At 35.2% G+C, this 12,932-nt stretch overlaps 1 protein-coding gene across 1 annotated transcript in view; it reads right to left on the bottom strand.

Annotated features, from left to right (window-relative positions):
- Positions 1–12,932, bottom strand: part of COPB1 (coat protein complex I subunit beta 1) — a 35,302-nt gene that overhangs the window by 6,706 nt on the left and 15,664 nt on the right. The window contains exons 12-18 of the mRNA XM_055423332.2: positions 11,422–11,518; positions 9,723–9,883; positions 8,793–8,913; positions 4,018–4,245; positions 3,685–3,864; positions 1,262–1,406; positions 190–309 (exon numbers count right to left, since the gene is read on the bottom strand). Of these exons, the coding sequence (XP_055279307.2) occupies positions 190–309; positions 1,262–1,406; positions 3,685–3,864; positions 4,018–4,245; positions 8,793–8,913; positions 9,723–9,883; positions 11,422–11,518 (1,052 nt within the window). The remainder of the gene's footprint in view (positions 1–189; positions 310–1,261; positions 1,407–3,684; positions 3,865–4,017; positions 4,246–8,792; positions 8,914–9,722; positions 9,884–11,421; positions 11,519–12,932) is intronic.

The raw sequence follows: 12,932 nt of genomic DNA, 5'->3' as shown, positions 1-12,932 counted from the left end.
TGAGGACAGTGACTCTCATTTCTATACATCCAGAACATAGTACAACCCTGAATAGCACAGCAGATGCCCCATAAATCAATAAATGAATGGATTCAAGTCCTGTCCTCAAGAAATGTCACATAGCTACTCATTACAAAAATTATTTAATAAAAACATCCAAACATCACAGGCTATAAAACAATTCCTTACCTATATTACCAAAAATTATTCCATTTTCTGTCGATGCTACTTTGACATTAGCTTTAATATTTGCAAAATCATGAGGAGCAAGAGTCAAAGGAGATGGCTTTTCCACAAGTTTCAAGTCCCCTGAAAAAAAATTTAGACATGACTAAAAAGATACATATTAACCTCTCCAATCATAAAACCTTAAAGCTCAATAGTTTCTAGCAAAACAAGGAATAAAAGAAGGATTATGATTCAAATATGAGGACAAAAAAAATCATTTAACACTATTATTCACATCAATATGCACATTTTCTTTTAAAAGGTAATAGGCTTCTCAGAATAATCCTATATTTAAATTCCTTTATGTGGGGGGGTGTATTTTGGGCACACCATTTTATTTCAGTGAATGGATACAAACTTTTCAAAAAGCTAAAGTCTTAAACTATACACTCCATCACAAAGAAAGATAAAACAACCTGAAAAAAGAATTAGTTCTTATGTAGGACTCAAGCTATGCTGAGGAAGACAGGGCAGAACTATGTTCTCCCGTGATTTCTTAAAGCCTCTTAACTCTTGCTTAAGTCATATAGAATTTTGTAGGGAAAGTGCACTGTTCCTGTATACAATTTGTATTTTCCAACTTCAAAGCCAGAAGTGTAAATGATCAGAGAAAGTCTAATTCATGTGTCTTTATTAAGAAGAAGAAAAAAAAACTCACACTGCTAAATGTGATAATGTATTACTTTGGCCACACATGGGGTATGTATTTAGTTATGAACTCACAAAATACCTTGTTCTGCACTAAGCCAATTGAAACTAAGCTATCTGGTAAATCTGTAATATAAACAGTTCTTATATATATTTTTAAAAATTGACATATGTTAGATCAAGCTCATTGAATAAACCTACCTAGGAGTACCAAAGAACATAAGCATAAGAAAGTATCACAGAGGCTCAGAAACTAAGACTTGATTCAATATGTCACAAAGGGCTCAAGAGAATTCTTATACTAAAACTTGTACACTTTTCTTAATAACCTGTCATAAAGATTTACCATATAATAAAACTTTCCCTTTACGGTAAATTTCCTTACCCAGAGTAGCTAACTCTAACGTGCAATTCTGCAAGGTGTCACTGGTTTGGTTCACAACAAGTACATCCAGGACGATATCATACTGGTTGACATGAACATAGGCTTCTGCATACACAGGGTCTGAGAAACCTGTCAACTGAGTAACCTGTCAAACAAAAATGATCAAATGACTAAGACAAATATATCCTAGCCAAATGACTAGGAATGTTAGGTGATTAACAGATGTACTCAGATTATACCAGTCATTCAAAATGGGTGTAATAAAATTGTTTTATAATTTAGACATGGTAATTGAAACTAACACATTACCATGTTAAATATGTTCAGCAAATGCATTAAACATTATCCCAGCTTAGGAACCAAATAGATTTGAACAGATTTTCAGTTAAATCCCTCAGCACATACACTCACTGGTTGTTACTCAAACTTGGGAAAAATAATTATAAGCAAGAAATTCTTGTAATTCCATGAAGATAAATTTTTAGATGTACCCCCACCAAAAGTTTTAAAAAGACATCCAGTTCAGTCACTCAGTCGTGTTCAACTCTTTGCAACTCCATAAAAAAAAAAGAAGAAAAATCCAGAGTATATATAATATTTTAAAAATGTAAAACATAACATTTCTCAAAAATCATAGGCAGCAAAAGAAAAAAATAGGTAAATTAGATTACATTAAAAATCACAAACTTTTGTGCATCAAAGAACATTATTAACACAGTGAAAAGGCAACCCACAGGACAGAATAAAATATTTGCAAATCATACATCTGATAAGCGACTTGTATCCAGAATACATAAAGAAATCCTACAACTCAACATAAAGAAAACAATTAACCAGATTAAAATCACTTGCAAAGGACTTGAGTAGACATTATACCCAACGTCACTAGGGAAATGCAAATCAAAACCAAAATAAGATGTCACTTCATATCCATTAGGATGGTTACTATAATAGAAATGAAAAATAAGTGTTGGCAAGAATTTGGAGAAATCAGAACCCCTTCTGCATTGAAGGTTGGAATATAAAACAGTGCAGCTGCCATGTAAAAGAGTACAGCGGTCCTCAAAAAACTAAAGCAGAATCACTATACTATCCAGCAATTCCATCTCTGGGTTTAACACAAACAAAAGTAGACCTCAAAGAGATATGCAAACATCCACCTTCAGGGAGCATTACTCACAACAACCAAAAGGTGGAAGCAACCCAAGTGTCCATCAACAGATGAACAGATAAACAAAATGTGGTATATAATTGGCCTTGAAAGGAAAGGAAATTCTGACACATGTTACAAAATGGATGAACCTTAGAAACCAGTCACAAAAGGATGAAATGTATGACTACACTAATATAAGGTACCCGGCATAGTCAAATTTACTGGGATAAAAAGTAGGATGTGACTACCAAGGGCTGAGGCAAGATGGGAATGGGGAAATATTGTTTCATGGGCATAGAGTTTCAGTTTTGAAAAATGAAAATAGTTCAGGGGATAGATGGTGCTAATGGTTACATAATAATGTGAATGCACTTAATGCCACTGAACTGGACACTTAAAAACAGTTAAGAGGGGATTTCTCTGGTGGTCCAGTGGTCAAGAATCTACCTTGCAAGGTAGGAGATGAAGGTTTGATCCCTGGTCAGGCAACTAAGATCTCTTATGTCGCAGGGCAACTAAGCAAGTGTCATAGGCAAGACAGAACATAGCCAAATCAACTGATACATATATTTTAAAATAAGCTAAGAGGGTAAATTTGATTTTATGTAAATTTTACCACAATTTAAAAAAACAAAGTGAAAAAGTTTTATAACTGTAATACTGTCAATATCAATTTTAAGGGAGAAAGTGTTTTAGTAGTTCCTATTCTGCCACTGATCTTACCTTGGGCAACAAAATCAATTTGAGACTGTTTACTTATCTAACAGAGGAAGGATTAAACTAGGTCATAGATGTGTAAGTTTAATATTTGAGAAAAGAGAGATATCAGAATAATTTTCCTAATGAAATCCTATATGGAACTCAATACATTAAGAATATAGAAATGGAGTTGCCCTGTTTAAAGTAGCAGGGGACAGGACAAACTGAGGGCAGGGGGTCGGGGAGGAGGCTAGTGTTCTACTTTTTAAAAGCTCTAGTTAACCTCTTAGGATCCCTTGGCTCTATGTTTTAGTTTACGGTAATTTGACACACAACTGGAATAAGTTATGAAATCAGCCATGGGACTAACAGTACTAGCATATGGAAAAGTATCAGGTTCCACCGAGTTTCAATTCAGTTCAATGAACCTATCAATCACAGTAAGGACAAAAAAATATGCTGTACTAGTTATTTTTCTTTTATAATAAGCAGCAGGACCAACAAATTCTTGCTTACTACTTTCTTAAGCAGCCAATTTAAATAATCACTGGTGTATCTGATATATGGTTACCTTGTTAAGTTTAGATGCTAGGGGATCTGCAGCTTCTTTTCTCTGTGTGTTACCCATTGCTGCCAGCAAACTCAGCTGAAACTGATCTTCCTTGCAGTTCATTTCATTCTTTGCAGTTAGTTGCATGAAGGAAATGGGGTCATCTGGCTGTACTGTCACATTCCTCTTTTCAGATTCTTTCTGTGTTGCAAAAACAATATACCAACTCTATTTAATTTGGAAAAAAAGCTTTTTGGAGGCCTTCAACATAGACACTCCTCACACATGAGAACTGAAAAATCAACAACAAAGAACACAAAGCACTTTTATGCCTTTATCCTATATATACCTTACCTTTTGGGATAATTTTTCTTCTTCAAGTTTAGCAGATAACATGTGAGAAAGGGACTGTCTGCATTCCTTATTGAAAATGTCATTCATTAAAGGTGAACATTCCGATAAGACCTTGAGGCACAAGGAGATTCGATCTACATCATCATCTGTAATTGGCTTCTTAGGAAGAGAAGATTTTCCCAAATGTAGGATAGTGGCCATGAGCAACATTGCTTCAGCAACAAAAGACTAGACAAGGAGAGAAATGGTTTATTTATTGTCAGGTGCAATAATGTCACTTGAATATAACTCAAAATCCAAGAAATTAAACCTAATATCACTTAACCTGAATATTTTAAAGTTTTATTTTTTTATACCCTTCTCGTTCCTGCCACCCTCTAAAACCTTCATTAAACCTCAACTGATTGAGAGCAGAGATTTTTAAACTATTTTCTCTTACACTTTTCAACTTCGGAAAGTTAAAAGAATGATTTTTTGTTACTGTTCAGTCTCCAAGTCATGTCTGACTCTGTGTGACCCCATGAACTGCAGCCCACCAGGCTTCCCTGTCTTTCACTGTCTCCCCGAGTTTGATCACTCATGTCCATCAAGTCAGTGATGCCACCCAACCATCTCATCCTCTGTTGCCCCCTTCTTCTCTTGCCTCAATCTTTCCTAGCATCAGGGTCTTTTCCAATTTGTTCTTCACATCAGGTGGTCAAAGTATTGGAGCTTCAGCTTCAGCATCAGTCCTTAAAATGAATATTCTGAGTTTATTGCCTTTAGGGTTGACTGGTTTGATCTCCTTACAGTCCAAGGGACTCTCAAGAGTCTTCTCCAACACCACAGTTTGAAAACATCAATTCTTCAACTCTTAGTCTTCTTTATGGTTCAACTTTCACACTCATACAAAACTACCAGAAAATCATAGCTTTGACTATATGGACCTTTGGTGGCAAAGTGATGTCTCTGCTTTTTAATACACTGTCTAGGTGTGTCACAGCTATTCTTCAGGAGCAAGTATCTTTCTAATCTCGTGGCTACAGTCACTGCATTGATTTTGGAGCCAAAGAATGATACACTTCACCAATTGTTAATATTCTGCCAAAACTGTGTTCTTATTCTAAACATATATGCACATTTATTCTTTGACTTGGGCTTCTGAGGTGGCTCAATGGTAAAGAATCTGCCTGCAATGCAGGAGGTATGGATTCAATCTCTGGGTTGGGAAGTTCCCCTGGAGAAGGAAACAGCAACCCATTCCAGTATTTTAGCCTGGGAAATCCCATGGACAGAGGAGTCTGGTGGTCTACAGTCCCTGGTGTCCCAAAGAGTCAGACTTCTGACTTACCAACTAAACAACAACAATAACAATTTTTTTTGGCTTAACCTATGAAAGTAAGAATCCTTACTTCATGCTTTAGCAAACATCTCTTGATTCAGGACAGTTTCTTGGATTATCACAATATCATTATCTCACCCAAGAAATGTAACAATTCCCAAATATATCTACTACACTCCAAATTCAACTGCTGCTACTGCTAAGTCACTTCAGTTGTGTCCGACTCTGTGTGACCCCATAGACGGAAGCCCACCAGGCTCCCCTGTCCCTGGGATTCTCCAGGCAAGAACACTGGAGTGGGTTGCCATTTCCTTCTCCAGTGCATGAAAGTGAAAAGTGGAAGTGAAGTCGCTCAGTTGTGTCTGACTCCCAGTGACCCCACGACTGCAGCCTACCAGGCTCCTCCATCCATGGGATTTTCCAGGCAAGAGTACTGGAGTGGCTTGCCATTGCCTTCTCTAAATTCAACTAAATCTTCCTAATTGTCACAAAATGTTTTTTTTTAATCCAGGATCAGGTTCATGCATTTTATTTGATTATTATTCTCTTTAGCTCCTTTTAATCTAGACGGGTCCCTTGGTTTTTGTATTGTTTTCCACCATTGTGATGTAAATATATCTACACATTGTGATCAGCATACATATATGAAAAAATTATCAGAAGCCTGGGAAGAATAAATGTAATAATCCTTTGAATCCTGATATGGTATCCAGAAGGAAAGAGAAAGGGAGACAGAAAAAAGTAGCTGAAGAAATAATAACCAAAAATTTCTCACATTTGCTAAAAACTATAAAACCACATATTCAAGAAGCTAAATAAACCATAAGCAAGGGAAACATAAAGAAAATCACACTAAAGCATATCCTAATCAAATGATTGAAACCTGAAATTATAATTATAATGATAAGGAGAAAATCCAAAACCAGCTGGAGGAAAACAGGACACAGTCCACAGAGGCACAAGAGCAACATCTTGATAGTACTGAAAGTCAAAGAACAATGAGGCAACATCTTTAAAATGCTAAAAGAAAAAACTCAATCTAGAATGCTACACCTACAAAGGTATCTTTCAAAACTGAAGGAGAAATAAGGGCTTTTTTAGACAAGCAAAAACCTTAAGAATTAACTGTCAACAGAAGAAGAAAAAGAGAACAAGAGAAGTTAAAGCAAATTGTTTAGGCAAAAGGTGTATGAAACCAGAGAGAAAGTCAGATTTACATTAAGTAATGAAGAGTATTGGAAAGGCATAAATGAAGGAAAGCCAAGACAGCACGGTGATGAACAACCAAACTTCCTTCTGCCTTGTACCAAAGGTGGCAAATTTCTTGAACTAGTATGTTAGCAGAAAGCTGGTTCTCTTAAAACAGATTGCAGCAAATGCTCTCCCACCTTGCAGAACCAAGACATAAAATGTTGGAAATTTTTAAGAAGCATAATTTAAAGGACAAGACCTAAATAAATAAAAAAAGGCCCTCAGAATTACAAAGTAAGTTACTCCTCATAAATAAACGCAATTGATTAAAAAGAGATAACACATCTTAAAATTTACCTGATCCTCTGAATCTTATTTATGGACTTATGAGGAAAGCTATATGATGGAAATTTTTTAAAAAATCCTTCAAAAATCCCTAATCTAAAAATAAAATGTCTTATTATATGGAGGTCTGACTATATGAAAGAATCTAATGGATTATTATGGAACTATTAAATATTATTATGATTAGGAAGGGTTTAGAATAGCATAGGGAAAATGTTATAATGTTAAATGAAACTACAATATGGTAAAACACAAAATGATCACTACTAGGGAAAAAGTGTCTCAAAGATAAAAGTCATAATAAACTCTTTCTGAGGAAGGAAAGGTTTTCGTTAATATATTTGGTAATGTAATCCTATTTTTTGATGTTTCTATCTCCACTACAATATTAATAAGATTTGTACTTCAGTGTTTTAACCATGACTGATTTTTTTCTCATTAATTTTCATTATATCACTCCTTATTTTAGCAATGTGAAAAAACATAAAAATAAAATAAAAAACATTCAGTTTTAACACAAAGTGATTTTTTTTTTAATGTAAGCAAAGATTTTTTTCAGGCAAATGACAGCTGAGAGAATTCATCATCAGCAGACCTGCATTATAAGAATAATCAACTTCTTCAGGCAGGAAGAAAATATCAGATAGAAATCTGCATGTATACAAAAAATTAAAAACTCTAAGTATAACTTTTTCCTCATTAAAAAATATTTAAAAGAAAACTGACTATTTATAATGGATGAATGGATAAACAGTAACAGCAGAATATTCTTAGATGGGCTGAAAAAAGAAAGAAGTTCTGACAATGCTATCATTCAAATGAACCTTGAAGACATTGTGCTAAATGAAATAAGCCTGTCACTGAAGGACAAATATTGTATACTTCCATTTATACTAGATGTGTATAATAGGCAAATTTATAGAGGCAGAAAAGCAGAATGGTGGTGACCAAGGACTAGGGGAGGGAACATGGGATTATTGTTTGCTGGTTATTTTCAGTTTGGGATGATGAAAAAGTTCTGGAGAGGGACAGTGGTAATGGCTAACAATTTGAATGTACTCACGACACTGAACAGTACACTTAAAAATAGTTTCAATGGTAAACTTATGTTACATGTATTTTACCAGGAAGAAAGATATGAAAACAAACAAAACAAAAATGAAAAAAAAAATAACCCCACCCAGAAAGGTACTTGAACTTTGTCCTGTTTCCAACTCTCAACTACTTAAAACTTGCTAAGTATATCCCTTCCCAACCTGAGTCTCAGTTCAGTTCAGTTCAGTCGCTCAGTCGTGTCCAGTCACTAGGTAAATAAGAAAAGGGAAAGAAACGGTACAAACATACATAAAAGATAATTGACTATTTAAAGCAAAAATAATAATGCATCACAGGGTTGATTAAATGACGTGCAGAAATAAAATATAGGACAATAACATAAAGGATGGCAATAGGGTTTGGGTAGAATGACAGTACATTATTATAAATGAGTATACAGTCAGAATGGTCAGAAGCTATGAAGAAGATATGAACTGCAAAAATGGGAATATATTTAAGAGGCATTTCTAGGATAAAACAGACAAATGACTGGCAGGATGAAGATGCTGGAGAGAGGCATTTCCTTCACTGGGCTTTGACTGATACCAGCAATCAGAAATAACTTCATAAACTCGTGTATCACTTCCACTGGACTAATCATACTGTGTTGTTATTACATTACTATGTCAATTTTACAATCATTACATTATATATATATATATATATATATTTCATTATATTACTATGTCCATTTCCCCAATTAAAGCATAAGCTCTTTTACGACAGGAATTTAGCATTCATTCACTTTTGGGTCCTCACTGTTCAATGCATATAGCAGTCACTCAATATTCATGTTGGGTAAATGTAGAATAAATGAACTTACGTTTTGCTTTTTCTTCTCCTGAACCAAAGCCACGTAGCGCAAGGCAATCTTGGTCAGAGTTGTGGCAAGGGAGGCAGCAACAAAGAAATCTCCATCCAGAAGGAATCCTCTTAGGGGAGGTCTGCAAAGCAATCAAGGCAAATGAAACCCACCAACTTCTTAAGCAGCAAACAGCTTTTGTATAAATGACTCAAGGAAGCCTGTTTCATACTCTCACTGCCACCCTTTGATGATAAAGCTCTCAACTAGCTCCCTCTTTACCTCTCAGAATAAAAAAGGAAAAAGATTTAAAAAAATACATGGCTTTAACACATCTGCAATGTTACAAGAGCTAAATAAATAGAAAATGGTTAAAGGTGTATATTCATTTATTGCGTCCCTTTGGGTAGTTCCAAACCTCTTTAAGCCTCAAATTCCTCCTCCATGAAATGTGGCTAATCAATAGGATACTGTCAAAGACTATCAGAGACAAGCTATTTATTTAATACAATGCCTAATACATAGTAACCATTAAAATTTTAGACATCATCAAAATTTTCATCATCTTCACTATATAACTGGAGAGCAAATATGGAGGAAAACATCAAAATTTTATTCCATCAATTAGAGGGCAAAATCTTGAAAATATGTTTTCCAAATGTTATTTGGAAATAAAACTCAAATACCATTTAGCTACCTCCACTTAATATTTTCTATGTGAGTAATCTTAGTTTAAATAGAACACAGTTCAATGAGAATAGTAGGAGCAGAGAATTAAAACTATTAACACAATTTCTGGAAGAAAGAACTTAAACATCCTTTTCCTTCCAAGTATCTTAAATAGTGAAGATTTCTATTTGGGTCAAAAGAGTAAACTAATAAGAGAAAAAAATCCTCTGACTGTTTTACACACAGAAGTATAGCCTGAAGGTCCCAGGTGCTGCAAATTACCTTTCTTCCTCTTTCTTGGTTGGTCTAGAACTGCTAAGGGCACTCTGAGTTGCATAGGTGCCCATCTCAGTTACCAATTTCTGAACTGGTCCCACAGTTACTTCTTCTTCAGGTTTTAATTCACCAGCTTCTTTTTTAATCTCTGACTCTACAATTGGGATCTAAAAATCAAATGGAAACATCAAATATCAGTAGGAAGCGAAACATATTTAAATATTCAATAATTTCTATAGTTCTCTACAGAACTATTCCCTCAATGGGGTTTTTTGGAACTTGGGACTCTGCTTCCAATTTTCTTTCCTCCCCAGAATAATGTAGTGAGAAGAGGGGCTTTGGAGTTGGATGCTACTTTTAGTTGTATGTGTTGAATGTGTTAGTCACTTAGCCACGTCCAACACTTTGTGACTCCAAGGACTGTATGTAGCCCGCCAGGCAACTCTGTCCATGGAATTCTCCAGGCAAGAATACTGAAGTGGGTAGCCACTCCCTTCTCCAGAGGATCTTCCCAACCCAGGGACCCAACACAGGTCTTCCATAGTGCAGACAGATTCTTTACTGTCTGAGCCTTCAGGGCAAATTAATTAAAACTACTTTGAACCTCACTTTCTTAATCTGTTAAACAGAAATCTTAATTCTCTACATACAAGTTACTGAAAAGGAAAACGCTTAGGACAGTGACTAAGCCTTATTCCTCTTCTCCCTCACTTTTGTTGAAATACTAATCAAAATCAGCACCCATCCTTCCTTAAAATGAAATAAATCTGACTTATGTGTATGTAGTCAGATTTACCAAACTCCTCTTTTAATTTTTTTTTTTGGCCACATGGCATATGGGATCTTGGTTTCCCCAATCAGGGACTGAACCTGCACTCCCTGCACAGGAAGCGTGGAGTCTTACCCACTGGACTGCCAGGGAAGTCACCCAACTTCCTCTCTTTTAAACCAAGTAGATAATACTATGTATTTATTTCTTAATACCAGTCTATCATCTAATTTATGAGCTTCAAGAATCGTCAATCATTAACTGCTGCTGCTGCTGTTGCTGCTGCTGCTAAGTCGCTTCAGTCGTGTCCGACTCTGTGCAACCCCATAGACGGCAGCCCACCAGGCTCCCCCGTCCCTGGGATTCTCCAGGCAAGAACTACCGACTCCATTATTCTATAGATGAAAAATTTGATGTCCAGTCAGGTTAAGGAAATTATATCCAAAGTCCCAGAGTTATTACTGGCAGAAGCAAGACTGGAATCCAGGTTCTTAACAAGCACTGTTCTTTCTATTCTACTATATGGGGTTGTTTAGATGAGGAAATGCTGCCAGTTTTAGTACATAAACAGGTATTCAGAAGTCAGCCCTGTTCTTACAAGAATTCTTTTTTTTTTTATAACACAGAGGATTAAGCAGAGTTTTATAATTCTTTTTCCGTTTTTAAAATATATAACCTTTTGTTCAAATAAAATCTTACCCAGAATGGTAAATAATACAGATAAAAGAACACGTGTTATGGCTCAATGCAGGGGAGGGCAACTCCCCTAATTTCCCATTGACCAGAGGCTTAATTATCTGGGTAATTAAAATTTTTTCAATGTTCTTTAGCCCAAACACTATTAAATAAAAACACAAAAGTAAATCACCACATAAAAGTCAGATTTACTAAAATAAAAATCACCGCATAAAATAGCATTTATTAAGTAAAACATACCTCCCCAAGGGACCTGCGGACCTCAGTCATCACACTCTGAATGTCTTCCTTGGTACTACAGTATTCTCCCAGGATCCACAATGCTCCTCGGTAAATCCTAAGGCAAGAATACAAGCTATGAAGAACTGACTCAGCCAACAAATCTTGAAGCAGTTATCTTTTTTTGTGAGTTTAAGCTTAAGGACTAAAAAATTCTGCAGTTCCAAGGGACTATGGATGAAATGTTAAGAAAGAATATAACAAGATACTAAGTTTCTTTGATTCTCTCCTGAAGTCACAAGAATTAAAAGGAAAGTAAGTGTTCTTACCATTTTTAGGAACATTCTACAACTGGTAAACCCAGGAGGTTAAAAAATAAAATACCCAAATGTTTCCCAGAAACATGTTGTCTTTCATTTCAGACAGAATTTAAGGTAAATTTGATTTTACAACCTACCACTATTAAAAGTATGTATTATTTTTATATAAAAAGTAATTCACTGAAGAGGCAGGGACGCCAAACAGACCAATGAAAAAGGAAGGAATGCAGAAAATCAAAACAACAAAAAACACCTCAAATAAAGCAAACAACAATTTTCTAGTTAAAAATGTTGACGTGAATTGTCTTCAGTCATCTTTTCCCTAAGATTTTCATTAAATTTATTCCAAAAAAATTCTAGAAACTGAAACCCTAAGAGGTTATGGCTGCCAAAAGCTAAACTTTGACATGGTTTTTTTTTTCCCAGAAAGGAAACAAATCTTTCTCACTTCCATAAATCTCAATACATTTTCATATCATAAAACCAACATTGTACTCCCTTCTTTTCTATACAGGCAGATATAAGGCAAGTCTACTACAATCCATCAGATGATTTAAATGAAGCAAACTCAGCTGCAATAGTCCTTTCTCATTAGCAAAGGCTATCTGATGGGAAACATAACAGATTTAGGCTGTTATTTCCAATCCTCCACTTCAGTAAATGCTAAAGAGGGAATATAAATAATAATGGTATCCCAAAATAGTACCTTTTAAAAATATTTGCCTTATCAGATTATTCCTTGCAAGTGTATAAAATGCAATTGATACTTAATACTGATCTTGTAAGCTGCAGTCCTGAGCTCATTTATTAGCTCTAATAGTTTTGCTTCTATGTGCATGGGGTGGGGAGTGGGGGTAATTCCTTCCCTTGTTAATACAGTGGATTACATAGATTGAATTTTTTTAACTAGTCTTGCATTCCTGTAATAAACCCACTTGGTCAAGGTACATAACAAAACAAATAAATAAAAATACATTTCTTAGTCATTTTAGAATTTATGATGCTTTAGAGGAAATGAGAATGGAGAAACCTATCTAAATCATACCTACCTACCAAAATTTTTTTTGCTGATTATGGATTCACTAAGGGTGAGAGTAGGGGTGACATGTCTCTGACATTTATTTTGTCTCATTTTGTCTTAACTGTTTTAAGACAGCTCTCCTATCTTATATTTTCTATCAACTTACCCTTAAAGACAGCAATTGGTAAAAT

Source organism: Moschus berezovskii, chromosome 14, assembly GCF_049115385.1.
Source record: "Moschus berezovskii isolate FMDL1 chromosome 14, NW_MosBer_1.0, whole genome shotgun sequence".
Taxonomy (NCBI): Eukaryota; Metazoa; Chordata; class Mammalia; order Artiodactyla; family Moschidae; genus Moschus; species Moschus berezovskii.
The sequence above is the reverse complement of the archived record's forward strand: the minus strand, read 5'-3'. Positions and strand labels throughout refer to the sequence as shown.